Here is a 13170-nt window from a genome sequence, read left to right as displayed (position 1 = left end):
GCAGCTGCTGCTTGTGCAAACAGCATTCTGCAGGGGGGGTTTTGCTATGAAGTGGTGAAAACTCTACTAATTAACTCTTTCCTCTAATTGTTAGCAAGCTTCTCTGCTGCTTTAGGGTTTGTAAGTGCAGCTCAGTGTTGGTGGTGAGTAATGGCCAGGCCCAAGGCAGAGTGTCCACTCACTCTGCCCTCCCCAGGCTGGCAGTCCTGTGGCTCCAGAAGGGTTTGTCCTGTGCTGAGAATTGGGTATTTTGAAGCAGAACCTGCAACACCTACTTGCTGTGTTGTCTTCCTCTCCTAGGCTGAGGAAAGACTGAACTCACAGCTCTGCACCCACAGTCCTTTCTAAAGTAGCTCCTTAAAGATCCTTGTCTCTTAGGCAGATGGATAAGGTCTCCTTTGAAACAAAAAGCTCATGTTTTCTTGAGGGACCCATTGGGTGAGATCATCTCTCCCCATGGAAACCTGAACCCCACAATACAGAATTTGGTTCTTTGTTCTTGCTGCCTGTGCTTCTCCCATCTGTTTTAGCTGAATCATAAATAGCTTAATGGATTGGAGGGATGGGCTGACTGATGTTACAAGCAGACAGCAACCCTTTTATGGTGGTTTGTGAGTCCTGAGGTAATGTAAATGAGTGGAGAGTTTGGAAAATTGCTTTATCTATTCTGTAAATATAGATGTACATGTTTCTTGCAGCATGCAGACTTCCTCCTGGCTCTGCAGATGAATGAGGAGCAGTATCAGAAGGTCAGTATCTATAATGTTATAAGTTGAGTTCAGCTTGTGCACAGGCACTGTTTTGCACTTCCTCCTTCACAGATCCTTTTATCTCTGGAATGGAGCTTTTCTGAAGCTGCATTTCACTGTGCTGCTTTTGCTGAGCTGACAAAACCTGTGTAATGCTTGTTGGCTGACTTTTAAGAAAGGTAGACAGGAGCTGAGGCCAGCAAGACGGTATTGATGCATGTAATGATCTGTAGTAATTCAGCTTGTATCTTCACTGCTCAGAACAAACATTGCAACAGAATAGCATCAGGTTTGCTCTCGTTCTTGCCATTATGGATGTTTAAAACAGATACACTGTTGTTGGAGTTTGGCCAGTGGGAAGACCTTCCTTGTTTGCAGAAAGAATCCTCTAAAAACCTGAAAATCAGCTCTTCTGCTTCAGAGAAAATGTGGAGAGCAGTTCAGCAGCTGTGCATTACATTTTGGTTTCAGTGCTCATTTCCTTTTCATACTTTGGAAAAGTGGGCTCTACTTACTTTTTAACAGTTGCAAATTTCTCTGCCCCCACAGTTAAGAGGCCAAGGCAGGGTGTGCCCAGGCAGATGGCAAATGTTCCTTTAGAGAGTAATAGATCTGAATCTTGGTTTTCCCCACGAGAGTGGTGTGTACACTCAAGCTGCTTCCCTGTGACTACAGCTTCCCAAACCCAAGATGCTGCTCTGCCTGTGAGCTAAGAGTTACTAATCACTGCATGTTCTGTAGCTTTTTGGAACCTGTCAAGCAGGACATGTAGACACAAAATTACTTAAACTCAGTGAGTTTCTGATTGCACTTAGGGAACTTAGACCACCAAATAGGATATCTAATGGAATGGTGTATATCTGTAGCTGTTTTTTAGGATTAATGCTGGCAATTTTTTCTGGCTTGCAGTTGTGTGTGTGTTGCTATAGCTATTGATGTTTTGATGCTGATTCCTCTGGTGGCTGCAGGACGGGCAGATGATCGAGTGCCGCTGCTGCTACGGGGAGTTTGCCTTCGAAGAGTTGACTCAGTGTGCAGATGGTCACTTGTTCTGCAAGGAGTGCCTAATTAAATATGCTCAGGAGGCAGTTTTTGGCTCTGGGAAGGTAAGGATTTCATAACTGGACAAGGGGGGAAATGGGTAATTGCTGTTGGGAGGTAACATTGCTGTTTGTGTAGTGTTGTTACTTAAAACAGATGTAACTGCACTTCCCAGGAAATGTTTGAATGGAATGGTGTCCTAAAATCCAAGTCAGTCTTGCCATCAAGTGAAGCCAACTACTTCACAATGTGATCTTTGCACAGGATTTCAGGGTTCCTAACCTCCATTTATTTTGCCATGCTTAGCAGTTTAATTGTTATGAAAACTCTACACAGTGCTCATAGTAAAACAATAACTTGTTTGGCTTTTATTTTCTACTAAATAAACCTGTTGTATCTGCACAGAGACTAATCTCTGACTTGGCCTGTCTCCTTTTACCTAAGAGTGTTTGTCCCTCATAATATCACTGTAATCCAGACTTAATTGGGGGGTTGGTTCCTCTATGGTACTACTAACCTCCTTAGTCTCTGATTTAGCTAGCAATTATTCTGGTACTTAGTTGAGCTATAAACAGGTCATTAACCTGCTCTGAAGTGTGTCTTCTCCTTTGCCTCAGGATATGATGCTCAAACTGTGGGATGCTGTTGTACTCTGGGATCTATTTCATGTAAATGTATAAACTGGCAGCTATATTTTATATGGCTTTATTGAAAAGAATGTAGTGTGTGAGTGCTGGTTCTCAGCAGAGACTGAACAATAACAACGGGCTGGTATATGGTCACAGTGGACTTGGGGTGAATTGTGATCCTAGCTGGCAACAGCATCTTCCTGCCAGTGCTTGAGTCCTAGTTTGTTTAATTAGGCTTGATCTTTCCATAGCAAACCGTTCTCTGGCAGTCATCTTAGGTAGATTTATATGAGATATTGGGGAAAAAACATTATAGGGCACTTGCACATATTATCCAGAGAAGTTGCAGTTACCCTATCCCTGGAAGTGTTGAAGGACAAGGACGTGGAACAAGCTGGGATAGTGGAAGCTGTCCCTGCCCATGACAGAGATTTAGAACTGGATGATTTTTAAAATCCCAAAACCCAGGTCATTCTGAAATCTGATGCCTTTAGCTGTTACTCTGTCTGAGCAAGGCTCTGCACTGATTTGCTTGGAAATGTTCTGGATCCTGGGTTGCTTTTTGCTAGTGTCATACTGAACCTGAGCCCTCTTTCCAACCCCAGTCAGAGCTCAGCTGCATGGAAGGCAGTTGCACATGTTCCTTCCCCACCAGTGAGCTGGAGAAAGTTCTTCCAGAGAACATCCTCTGCAAATACTACGAGAGGAAGGCCGAGGAGGAGGTGGCTGCTGCCTGTGCAGATGAGCTCGTCAGGTGAGTGTCCCACAGAGAATGCTGCACTGAATGCTGTGGAAAATTGTTCCCTGGAACCTCACGGTTGTGCTGACTCTGAGATAGGTAGCTTTTAAAGAGCTGGATTATAAATTCAGTCTTCTGCCTTCACAGGTCTGTTTTTATTCTGCCTTTGACTAGGAGCAGATTAAAATTCAATAGACTTGTCTCCCCCAAGACTTGCTTGCCAGCTCTGTGCTGATCCACTAAATTACATGGTCAAAAGCAGTGCTGAGCATATAATATTTTGATTGCAAACGGGGAAGTGATTGAAGAAATACGAGCAAAAAGGCAATAGTCAGCACATCCTGGCAACAGGCATTGGGTTGGCAGCCTTAGCAACTTCCATGCAGCTATTTGACTAAATCAGCTTTCAGCAAAGCTATGTTTGGCACTCTGCATTAATGGCATCTTGTTCTGGGCTACAGGTGTCCCTTCTGTAACTTCCCAGCTCTACTGGACAGCGATGTGAAGCGGTTCAGCTGCCCCAATCCCCGCTGCAGAAAGGTAATTTGGGCTCATTTCACATTTGGTCTCTTCTGGAATGTTGGGCAAGAAAGCTGGGAGGGCAACTCACCCTTCCTAGTGGCAGTATCTCATGTGGCTGCATAGGGCAGTAAAGTGTTTGCTGGATCCTACTGATCTTCTATAAAATTGGGTGCCTCGACAGGTGAATTTCAGGGCACTGTTGACAGAGGGGAGGTGTCCTGTCTTTTCTTGGAAGATGTTGGCTAAAAAAGCCTAATAGAATGTTAAATTTTGTTGTCTGGAAAGTTGAAGTTGCCAGCACTGAACTCTGGTGTGAAAATCGAACTTACTTTGGAGGAGAAAGCTGTTTGTGAAATATGCACAATTCCATTTTAGATTCTAATCTTTGGATAGGTTTTGTTATCGTCTACCCTTTACAATGGGGAAGGGAATGTCCCAGTGTTAGGGCAAGGAGGTTTGCTAGGCACTAGGTGGCAATGTTGATTCACGTTTAAATCTCAATTTTTTCTAACTGTTTCTGCAAAAGCCGAGCTGTTTTCAAATTGTACATATGTCAGCACTAAAAAACAGAATTTGGGCTTGAAAAACATGAATCTTTCAATGGGCAAAGTGAATTGAAGCTACTTTTTCCCTAAAATGTGTAATGCATTAGAGTAACCGTTGTAAGAGGGACCAGTGCTGAAATGTTCCTTTCCTACTGCTTCACTGTTTCATTTCCTTCCTAGTGTACTGCCTGTTCCCCCCTCTCCCTGGGGTTACAGCATTCCAGTGGGCTGGATTTCTGGTTTCCTGGACAGCTTGTGTTGATTCATTAGCTGAAAATCTGCTGAGTAGCTTTGTGCTCTTCTTAGAAGTCTTTAACGACTTTAGGATTTGAAGTAGAGGGTGAGGAATTTGGATAGCAGGATGTGGTGTCTCAGCATCAGCTGCAGTGGTTCTTCATATTCCTGCTATCTCCTCTCTCTCCAGAGTGAAGAATTTCAGTTAATGCTCGTGCTTGCAGGAAATGGTTGCCCTAAGGGAGGAAAGGGCTAATCTAGGGAACTCCACAGAGCTTGGAGAGGATGCATTGGCTTTGCTAGCAGTGCCTCTGGCAGACTTGCTGGTGGTGATGACTGATCCTGGAAGGAGTCCCTCTCTGCCTGGAAGGACTGCACTCACACAGCTGAACCTAAAGCAAGGGGAAGGTCAAAATGTGTTTCTTCCAAAATCTCAGAGTTCTTTGAGGGTGGGGAGAGGAAGACCAGATGGTGGACCTGTTGTATCCCTGTGCTCCATCACCTGGATCCTTTGTCTGGCTTTGGGAGTTTGTTTTGATACCCTCGGGGTCTCCATTAAGTCTTGCAGGGAGGTTCATTCATATCTGGGCCAGCTATGGATATGTTGTAAAGTAAGTGATGTGAACCAGCTGCAAGCCTTCACTTTGGCTGTGTGCTGTATGCTGGGCTCAGCAGTAAGAGCTCTACACATATCCAGGTCACTGTCTGTGCATCTCACCTGTAGTTCCAGTCATTTACACCTTGCAGGGGCCAAAATGTGGCCAATTGTAACTTGAGCAGTGGGCAGAGCTGCCCTGCCTCCTGTGAGTGCCCGGCTGCACGGGGAGCATTCAGATGAGCTGGCACCATCTGCCAGGGCCACTGTGGCTCCAGCTGTGTGGTGTCAAGTTTGGCTCCTGGTTAGGTGGCCAGGGCTTGAATCTTAATATGACAAACAGCAGGGTGGAGGAAAAGCTAAGTTAGCTAAGGAAAAAGACCACTTATCTCCAAGCCACCCTACAATGCATTCTCTGTGTGTGCAGTCTGAGCTGGTGCTGGGGCAGAGGCAGCTTGCACTCAGATTTGGCTGAGTATTGAGGTTTTGCTCTGTCATAGGCTGCTGATTGCACATGGAGCCAGGCTTCCTGGTGACAGGAGGATTTCCTAGACCTCCATCTTGGGGGGATCCCTGCATGGAAGCAGCATTCAAATTTCTCACCTCTAAGGGTGCACATTTCTCCTCCCAACGCTATACAGCAACCCAAAACTGGCAACTGTGGTAAAACAAGGAAAGGCACATGTTGCTGGTTGAGTTGTGCAGCACTGGGAGGTGAGGGTGCACTTCTGCATGGTGGGGGAAGTGCCCTTTTCCACCAGAAAAGGAAGTCCATCCTCTCTGCTCAGCCTCCCTCCTCCCAAGACCCCACAGTGTGGAAGACAAGGCTTTTGTTCCCAGCTGCTGCTGCCGGCCCTGGCGCCGTGTTGTGGGAGAGGGAGATGGTTTCCCTTCTTTGCAGTCTCAGCACAAAGCACTGCAGGGCTTTCAGCCAGCAAGAGATGGGGAGCTGAAAGCTGCTGTTGCCATGGAAATAATGCATGCACGGAGCAGCAGAGAGCTTGAAACGCCCAGTACTCATTTCATAGCCAGGCCACATTGCAGGGACTTGCATTTCCAAGAGTTTTCCTTAAAACTCCTTTTCACAGCATGGAATTTTTATTGCTTTGTGGTACCCAGTTGTCTGTGTCAGTGCTGGCTGGGTGTAAGAGGTGATGGCATATGGCTGCATGGTGTGGGATGGCAATGTCCTTGGCCTGGGCAGCTGCCATTCCTGTGCATCCACAATGGGTTTGGGGAGTGCCTTGAGCACTGATGTGCCTATCTCAGATGGATAAAATTTCTGCTCTTTTGCCTTTCATCTTCAGCTTAGTTTCTCTGGCCACCAGCAATCCTCATGTTGTTTTAATTAGCAGCACTGAGACTTGGTGTTTTAGGGCACGCCTTTTTAAGCTGTTCTGTGTCTCGGGATTGATTTGGAGGTGCTGGCTAGGAACAGATGCACCCAGCTGCTTTTAGCCTTCATTTTCTGCTGGAAGAGAGGCAGGTTTAAACTTGCACCGAGCTGTGCCTGAACACAACCGCTCTTAGCAGGGCACCACCAGCACTGGTAACGAGCACGAGTCACACTGAGTGGTTTGCATGGCTCTGAGAGGAGGGGTCTTGCCAAAATAAATTACTGCTTGATCAACAAGACCTGAAGTTGCAGAAAGAGGTGGGGGAGATGCTGTGACACCCGTGATCTCTGTACCTGGTACAGCAAGGCACATGCAGCTCCTTGTGGTTCAGAGGTGGGTAAAAAGGCAATGATCTGGTTAGGAGTGTTTTATAGAGTGCAGGGGGAACTGTTTGTGTAATCCAGCACCCAGCAGCAGGGGATGTGTTCAGGATGACACAGCTGTCTAAGGATGTCATCCAGCACATACCACAGGGCCCATTACTTCTGTGCTAAAGACTGGGCCATGCTGCACAGAGTTGTCCTGCCCAACTCCAGATGTGCTGTGGATTTAGGTTTAAACTGTATGAGGATTTGTAGTTGGCAGGGTGCGTGTGCAGCATGGAAAAAAAGATTGTCCTGGTTGGAGAAATTGAGCTTGTCCAGAATGCCTCAGAGTAGGATATACATACGGAGAATTACTTAATTCTCCTTGTTTTGCAACATGTTTTCCCAGCTGTTGGAGTCTGCTGTCTCATTCAGCTTCCTGACAGCAGTGCAAACATTTTGAAAGTCCCGTGGCCCCATCTCATGCTCTGTTCAGGCATTCTTATTGCCGTTATCCATATGTTTTTCCTTGAGTCTGTTTATTTGGATTTGATTGTTACTTGGAGCTTAGCCCCATAGCTTTAGTACAGAGCAGAGCCAAAGGTGGCATTTGCTGTGGCAGACCCCTTGCTAATTTCTTCTTGGTGGCAGTGACCTTAAGTCCCAACTCCTGTGCTTAAATTCCCATCCTCCTGTGTCTCTTAAGAAAATTTGCTGGGACAAGGAAGAGAAGGAAGTGTGGTGAGGATGACCTTGTTAGAGAATGGTTTGGGTTTGGGTTGAAAGGACCCTTAAAGACCATTCATTTTCACCCCCCCACCATGGGCAGGAAATTTTCCAGGAGACCAGGGGCTCTATCCTGGCCTTGAACACTCCAGGGATAAGCTTGGGAATGGAGCACTCATGCCTGTGTCCACTTGGATCTGGAGACCTGTTTCCCACATGTCCATGTCAGCAGAATTCTCCAAGCCATCTCTTCATGGCTCTGCCACCTTTCTCCTGAGCACTGCATCCCTGACACCTCCTGCTCTGGAGCTCTCCGCTGCGCCCTTTTTAAACTTGCAGCGCACATGGGAACTCTCCGGGTGCTCTCGGTGCCAAAACCACAACAAATGGCGAGTTTCCGTCTGTCAGCTCGGCTCAGCCCGGCTCAGGCTCTCCACGGCTGGGCAGGCAATTTTCATTTTTCTTCCATAAAAGGACATTGAAGCTCGGCTGCAGCAGCGGTGCCGGTGCCGAGCCGCAGGCAGGGCGAGTGCGATGCTATCGGAGCGCGGCTCATTCCCTATCTCAGCAAAGGGATGGGCCGGAGGGAGGGACCAAGGTCGAAGGTGGGGTTGAGGTGATTGGAGGCAGCAGATAACACCCTGGTAGGTTTTATTGCCAGGTTCTAAAGGGAGATAGATAACAGGAGAGAGCTTGTGGTAGAGCAAACCTTAAAAGTACAGTCCCGTGGAGGATGGACACGTGCGCTGAACCGTGTGGGCTGTCCCGTCGAGATGGGGAGGGTCAGAGTTACTTGGGAAGTGTTGAGATCTTCTTATCCCAGATTTATACTGGGCAAGCTACTTATCCTGGGAGGAAACTGCAAGGGGAACAAGGGAATTCCAGGGGTACTGTCTTACACCTTGATTTTTGCTGTGTGCTTGGACTGGGCTGGAGCAGTTGCAAGAATTGAGTGGTGCCAGCAGTAAGTTGGTGGTAAATTCCCCTTTCCAGAGAAGGAGGTACAATAATCAGCCCCAAATCACTGCTTGCCAACTCATCACCATTTGAGACACATAGGAAAGGGCTGTAGAAGCTCTGAGAATACCTCACCTGGAAAGAGGGTAGGAGTGGGCTGGGTTAATTGCTGTGGTGGGGTGGAGAGACTCCATCAGTGGGAGCTCAGGTGCTGCTGCTGCTTTAACAAGGTCAAGTCTATTTATGCAGTGGTATGTGGAAATGCTTCACTTGATAAATGAGTCTGACAGGAGGAGAGGGTGAGGCCCAGCCTGGAAATGGACCTGAGGAAAGAGGTCAGATTAAATGGGGTATCTGTCTCTTGCAGGGGAAAAAAAAAAAACTGATGAAAGCAGGAAATCAGACTAGTCCCTTTAAAAATGGACTGTACAATTTTGAGTAACAAAGCTTACTCCTTATAAAAAAAAAACTTGCTTTCTGCCTTGTACAGCAATATCCAGTCAGTGAAAAGCCAATTGAAAAGGCTGTTCACTGACCAGTGAGTGCCTCTGTGCCAGGTCCATACGAGGTAGAAGTGCTACCTTCCAGTCATAGCTTTGTCCTTTGCTGGGGAAAGGTTCAGAAGTAATAAACTGAGTACAGCTTCATGTGGAGATGGAAATTTAAGCTCCAGCATCTTGTTTAGCCTTTTGTCCCTGGGCACAGGGAGCCTATTTAGGCAAAGGGAACACTGAGAGAAGCAGTGCACCTGTGGTGGTCAGTTCTAGTTTATGATGACTGTCTTTGGAGATAGATGATGGATTACATGAGGAATTGGATAAGAGCACCCTGAGTGGGTTGTGAAAGACTGTTGGCTGCTTTGAATGTGGAGAATTGATGGAGTGGCCTCATAGCCAAACTCCTGGGGCTGGAAGGACCCTGAAAGCTGTAAGGCTCAGACCTGCTGCAGGCTGACATGAGCTGGCAGCTTTGCCTTTTCCTCCTCAATCCCTTTGAAACAAAAGGGACAAGAGGGTTTTCTTCCATTTCATGCAGACAAGAGTGGGAGTAATGTAACATGGTCACCCTAACATCAGGGAGAAACCCTAAATCTCCATATGGATCAAAGTGCTCAGATTCCTTCATTTGTTTGATTTTTAAACAGTGAAGCAACTTTGCTCAGTCACTTGTGTGTCCCCACAGCAGGGTAGCAGTGCCTCCAAGTGTTCTGGGACTGCTCTGAGATCAGTACAGGTTCTTTCCACTGCAACTTAAGGTTAAAACCCTACCTAGTGTATTTGCAGAATGTTGGAGCAGGGTTATCATTTTGCTGCTGTAGTGAAATGGACGTTGGAGAAGATGGAAAAATGCTGTTCCCAAGGCAAATTAAAAACATTGTTCTGACCTTACTCAAGAAGCTGTATCTTCCTTCTCTTTCCTCCCCCTCACATTCCTGTCGTAGTAATCACTGATCTCTAACCTCAGTTTCATCTGCCACAGCTAACCACTTAAAAAATGCACTTAAAAAACCCCATACACCTAATTTTGCTGTACCTTAGTGCTTCCAGGACAGAGTTATCTTTGGAGGGGCGTGAGTCAGCAGCAGAGGTTTGGAATGGCATCGAGTCGGGGCTCTGATGACTCCTTGGGATGGCCTAACCTGGTGCAGGGAGTGTGGGGAGGTGTTTTGCTTCTCCTTTCTGTTTGCACATAAACAGATTCCAGCAGATGACACAGTCATCAGACTTCCTGAGCTAACACAAGGCTGCTGCAGGCGATGGCCATTCTGGAGGCTGTCAGTGGAGTTTGTTTCCTAATTTGGTCACAGTGTGTTCAGGGCTGGCCTGCTTTCCTTTTTTCCTTTTTCTTTTTTTTTTTTTTTCTTTTTAAAAACACCCATCCTTTTCTCTCATTGTTGTGGAGGGGAAGCTATTTGTATCTGAGAACCTCCAGCTCCTCTCACTTCCTCTCCATGGAGGAAGTGATACTTGAAAGGCCCAAACCACCATGCAGTTCCGAAGCTGATTTGTCCTTTTTTTTTTCCCCTTCCTTTGCTATTCTTCTATGAGTTCATCTCAATGAGCCTGTTAGGGGTTTATGCTTTCTGGGTAGTCATCCAAGCCCTTTGTGCTGGAGGACTTTGGAGCAGTTCTCTTAAGTGTCAGAATGAGCTGTGCTGCAGTTAAATTCTAACATTGATTAGCTTGATTTATTGAAATACATATTTCAAGAGGGAGTTGAGGTGTGTGTTTTCAGGTAATGGAAAGAAAATGTGTGTTGCTTTGAACAGCATCACTCACAAGAGGGCTGGTACCATGTGGGAAGCTGTAAATGCCAAACATGAGAGAAGACCTTTCAGAGCGAGTTCAATTTTCTTACAAATCTTCCTGTAAAAGATCCCTGCTTTTTAGTGTTGGAGCAGAGTCAGCCCCAAACCAACTGCCTTCTGGGCATGCAGACACTTCAACCCTTCCACTCTTCATGTGAGTTTTCATTCAGCAATAGGAACAGCCAAGGAGTCATCACCAAACCTATATGCTCCTTTATTGCTTTGGTTCTATATTTGGCTTAGCAGGAAAAGGAGAACATAAAGGGGAAAAAAAACAAGTTCCAGGTGATGCAGTTGAGGATGCAGTTCCAGCAGCTTTATTCAGTGTCATGGGGAGGATTGTGTGCCTTAGGTGGGGGTGAAGCTGTTGCTCTCGAGGGAGCTGCTGTCAGTTGGAGAAGATTCCCAAGCCTTGGAAACCCGGGAAAATGCTGGCTTACCTGTTCAAACCCAGCTCTATTTTAGGTTCACAGGACATGTCATAAACAGCTGCAGCAGAGCCTGGGGTTAAGGTGTGCCCGGAGCAGATGGATTAGTGGCATTAAAGGTTTGGCTGTAGATGGGCAGGTACAGGCTGGTCTCAGCAGAAATTCTTTGCAGAGAGGAAACTTCAGTGTGTGTCATGTGTGGGATCCCAAGTTACTCTGAAACATGAGTAACGGAGCAACAGGAACACCAAAGGGTGAGGCAGCAGGTTTAGAGGGGCAAAGGGAAGGTGAAACACAAGTTTACTTCTAATTTAGTAAAAATCACCTCTGTGTGTCATTCCTATTTGCATATTATCCTCTAATTAGCCATGACTGACTCACCCACCACTTCCACCTGAAAGGAATGATGTGTTTTGAAGTGTAGGGTTTATAATCTCAGTAGGCCAGCAATTCTTCTCCTCTTCTCCTTTCCCCTTCCAATGTCCCCCAAAATGCATTCTCTTATTGCTTTTAACCTTCAAGCCTCTTTTCCTCTGTTCTCTCTGTTACTACTCTTGCATTATTAATGGACTGTAGCAACTCAGCCAGAACACTGACATTACTAATTACTACTTGTACCAGAGGAATGGGGAGCAAGATAGAAACTGGGTCAGTAAATATTGTCATCATAAAATGATAGCATCAGAACTGGAGAGCAGAACTGTGTGTATGAATAGGTTTGCATTGGAAATGCCTCCTTCACCCTGGAGCACACCTGTGCACACTTACCATGCACTTCCTCATTGCTTATTTGCTGCATGCAGTTGGGAAAAGCATCTCCCACACAGAGAAGGGTTAATGGATCTGTAATTTCCAGCAGCAGAGAAATGGGTTGTGTTCTGCCTGGCAGCACTTTAAGCATCACAAAATTCACGTGCTCCTCGTTGCTGTAGCAGGAAGCCCCTTCCCCTGTTGGAAGGGGAAGGCTGAGGAAGCAAAGTGGCTGCGTTTATTTTTGCATTCAGCAAGAGCCTGTCACGCTCGGTGCGTTCAGATTGTCCTTGGTAGCACCAAGGGCATCCTACAGCAGCAAACAGCTCACTCTGCTCCATGTGAGAGAATACGGCTGCTATTAAACCAGAACATTATTTTAGGGATGCAGCAATTAACCTGTGAATATTGGGCATGAGGAATTGCTTGTTTCTGGTTAATGGAGCTGTGCCTCTTCACACAACTGGGCAAAGCATCCACTTGGGAATATGGCATTCCTTGGAGGCCTGGTGTGAACAGTTGTCTGTTGTGTTAGCTTTCCCCTTGAGAGGCAGGCACGTGTGAAGATGGGAGTGTCATTGACTGCAAAATGTGTCGAGTCTTATGGTAAGTGACAGTCAGAGAAGGTCATCTCTAAACGCACGCCATCGTTTTTGAATAGTCAAAACAGCTAAAATGCATCGGTCAGCAGTAAACTACAAACCCAGAACTGATCAGCATGTGCTGGCAAACAAGTCTCTCTCCCAGAAACATGCTTACAAAGAAAATAGACAAACTGAAGGCTGATCCCTCCCAGAGGCATAACTTTAGTTGCTAGTGATGAGAGCATATCTCTGGGTGAAATGTCTGGCTCGAGGTGGTAGATTCCCGAGAAGTCTCTTGGAGACAACAAAAGGACCATGTGTGTCTTCCCTCTCCGTGCTGCCGGTCCAGAATGTGACTGCCTGCCCGTGCATCAGGTGGGGGCCCTGGTCTGGATGGATGTGGGGAAGCATCAAAGCATGGGAGCTCAGTCCCTGGCAGGCGGTCGCGCATCTCCCTGAACTCGAATCTGCTTCATTGACATTCCCGGGAAGGCGGGAGGCCAGCGCAGGAGCAGCGTGACTCCCTCACAAGTCAGATGGGAACTCACACAAAGCCAGCTCGATATTTAGGCTGGGCAGACTTGACAATATCCCCTTTCAAAGATTATCCGTTAAACTGTCCTAGTCACACACCGCCTTTGGCGCCTCCTGAGCCTTTTGT

The 13170-nt window shown here is 46.6% G+C and overlaps 1 protein-coding gene across 3 annotated transcripts in view; it reads left to right on the top strand.

The window, feature by feature from the left end:
* Positions 1-13170, top strand: part of RNF216 (ring finger protein 216) — a 76574-nt gene that overhangs the window by 25522 nt on the left and 37882 nt on the right. For all 3 annotated transcript variants that reach the window (XM_021549583.2, XM_021549576.2, XM_021549586.2), the window contains 4 exons: positions 699-749; positions 1718-1855; positions 3025-3173; positions 3620-3698. In XM_021549583.2, the coding sequence (XP_021405258.2) occupies positions 699-749; positions 1718-1855; positions 3025-3173; positions 3620-3698 (417 nt within the window). The remainder of the gene's footprint in view (positions 1-698; positions 750-1717; positions 1856-3024; positions 3174-3619; positions 3699-13170) is intronic.

Source organism: Lonchura striata, chromosome 16 (genome assembly GCF_046129695.1).
Source record: "Lonchura striata isolate bLonStr1 chromosome 16, bLonStr1.mat, whole genome shotgun sequence".
Classification (NCBI taxonomy): domain Eukaryota; kingdom Metazoa; phylum Chordata; class Aves; order Passeriformes; family Estrildidae; genus Lonchura; species Lonchura striata.
The sequence above is the reverse complement of the archived record's forward strand: the minus strand, read 5'-3'. Positions and strand labels throughout refer to the sequence as shown.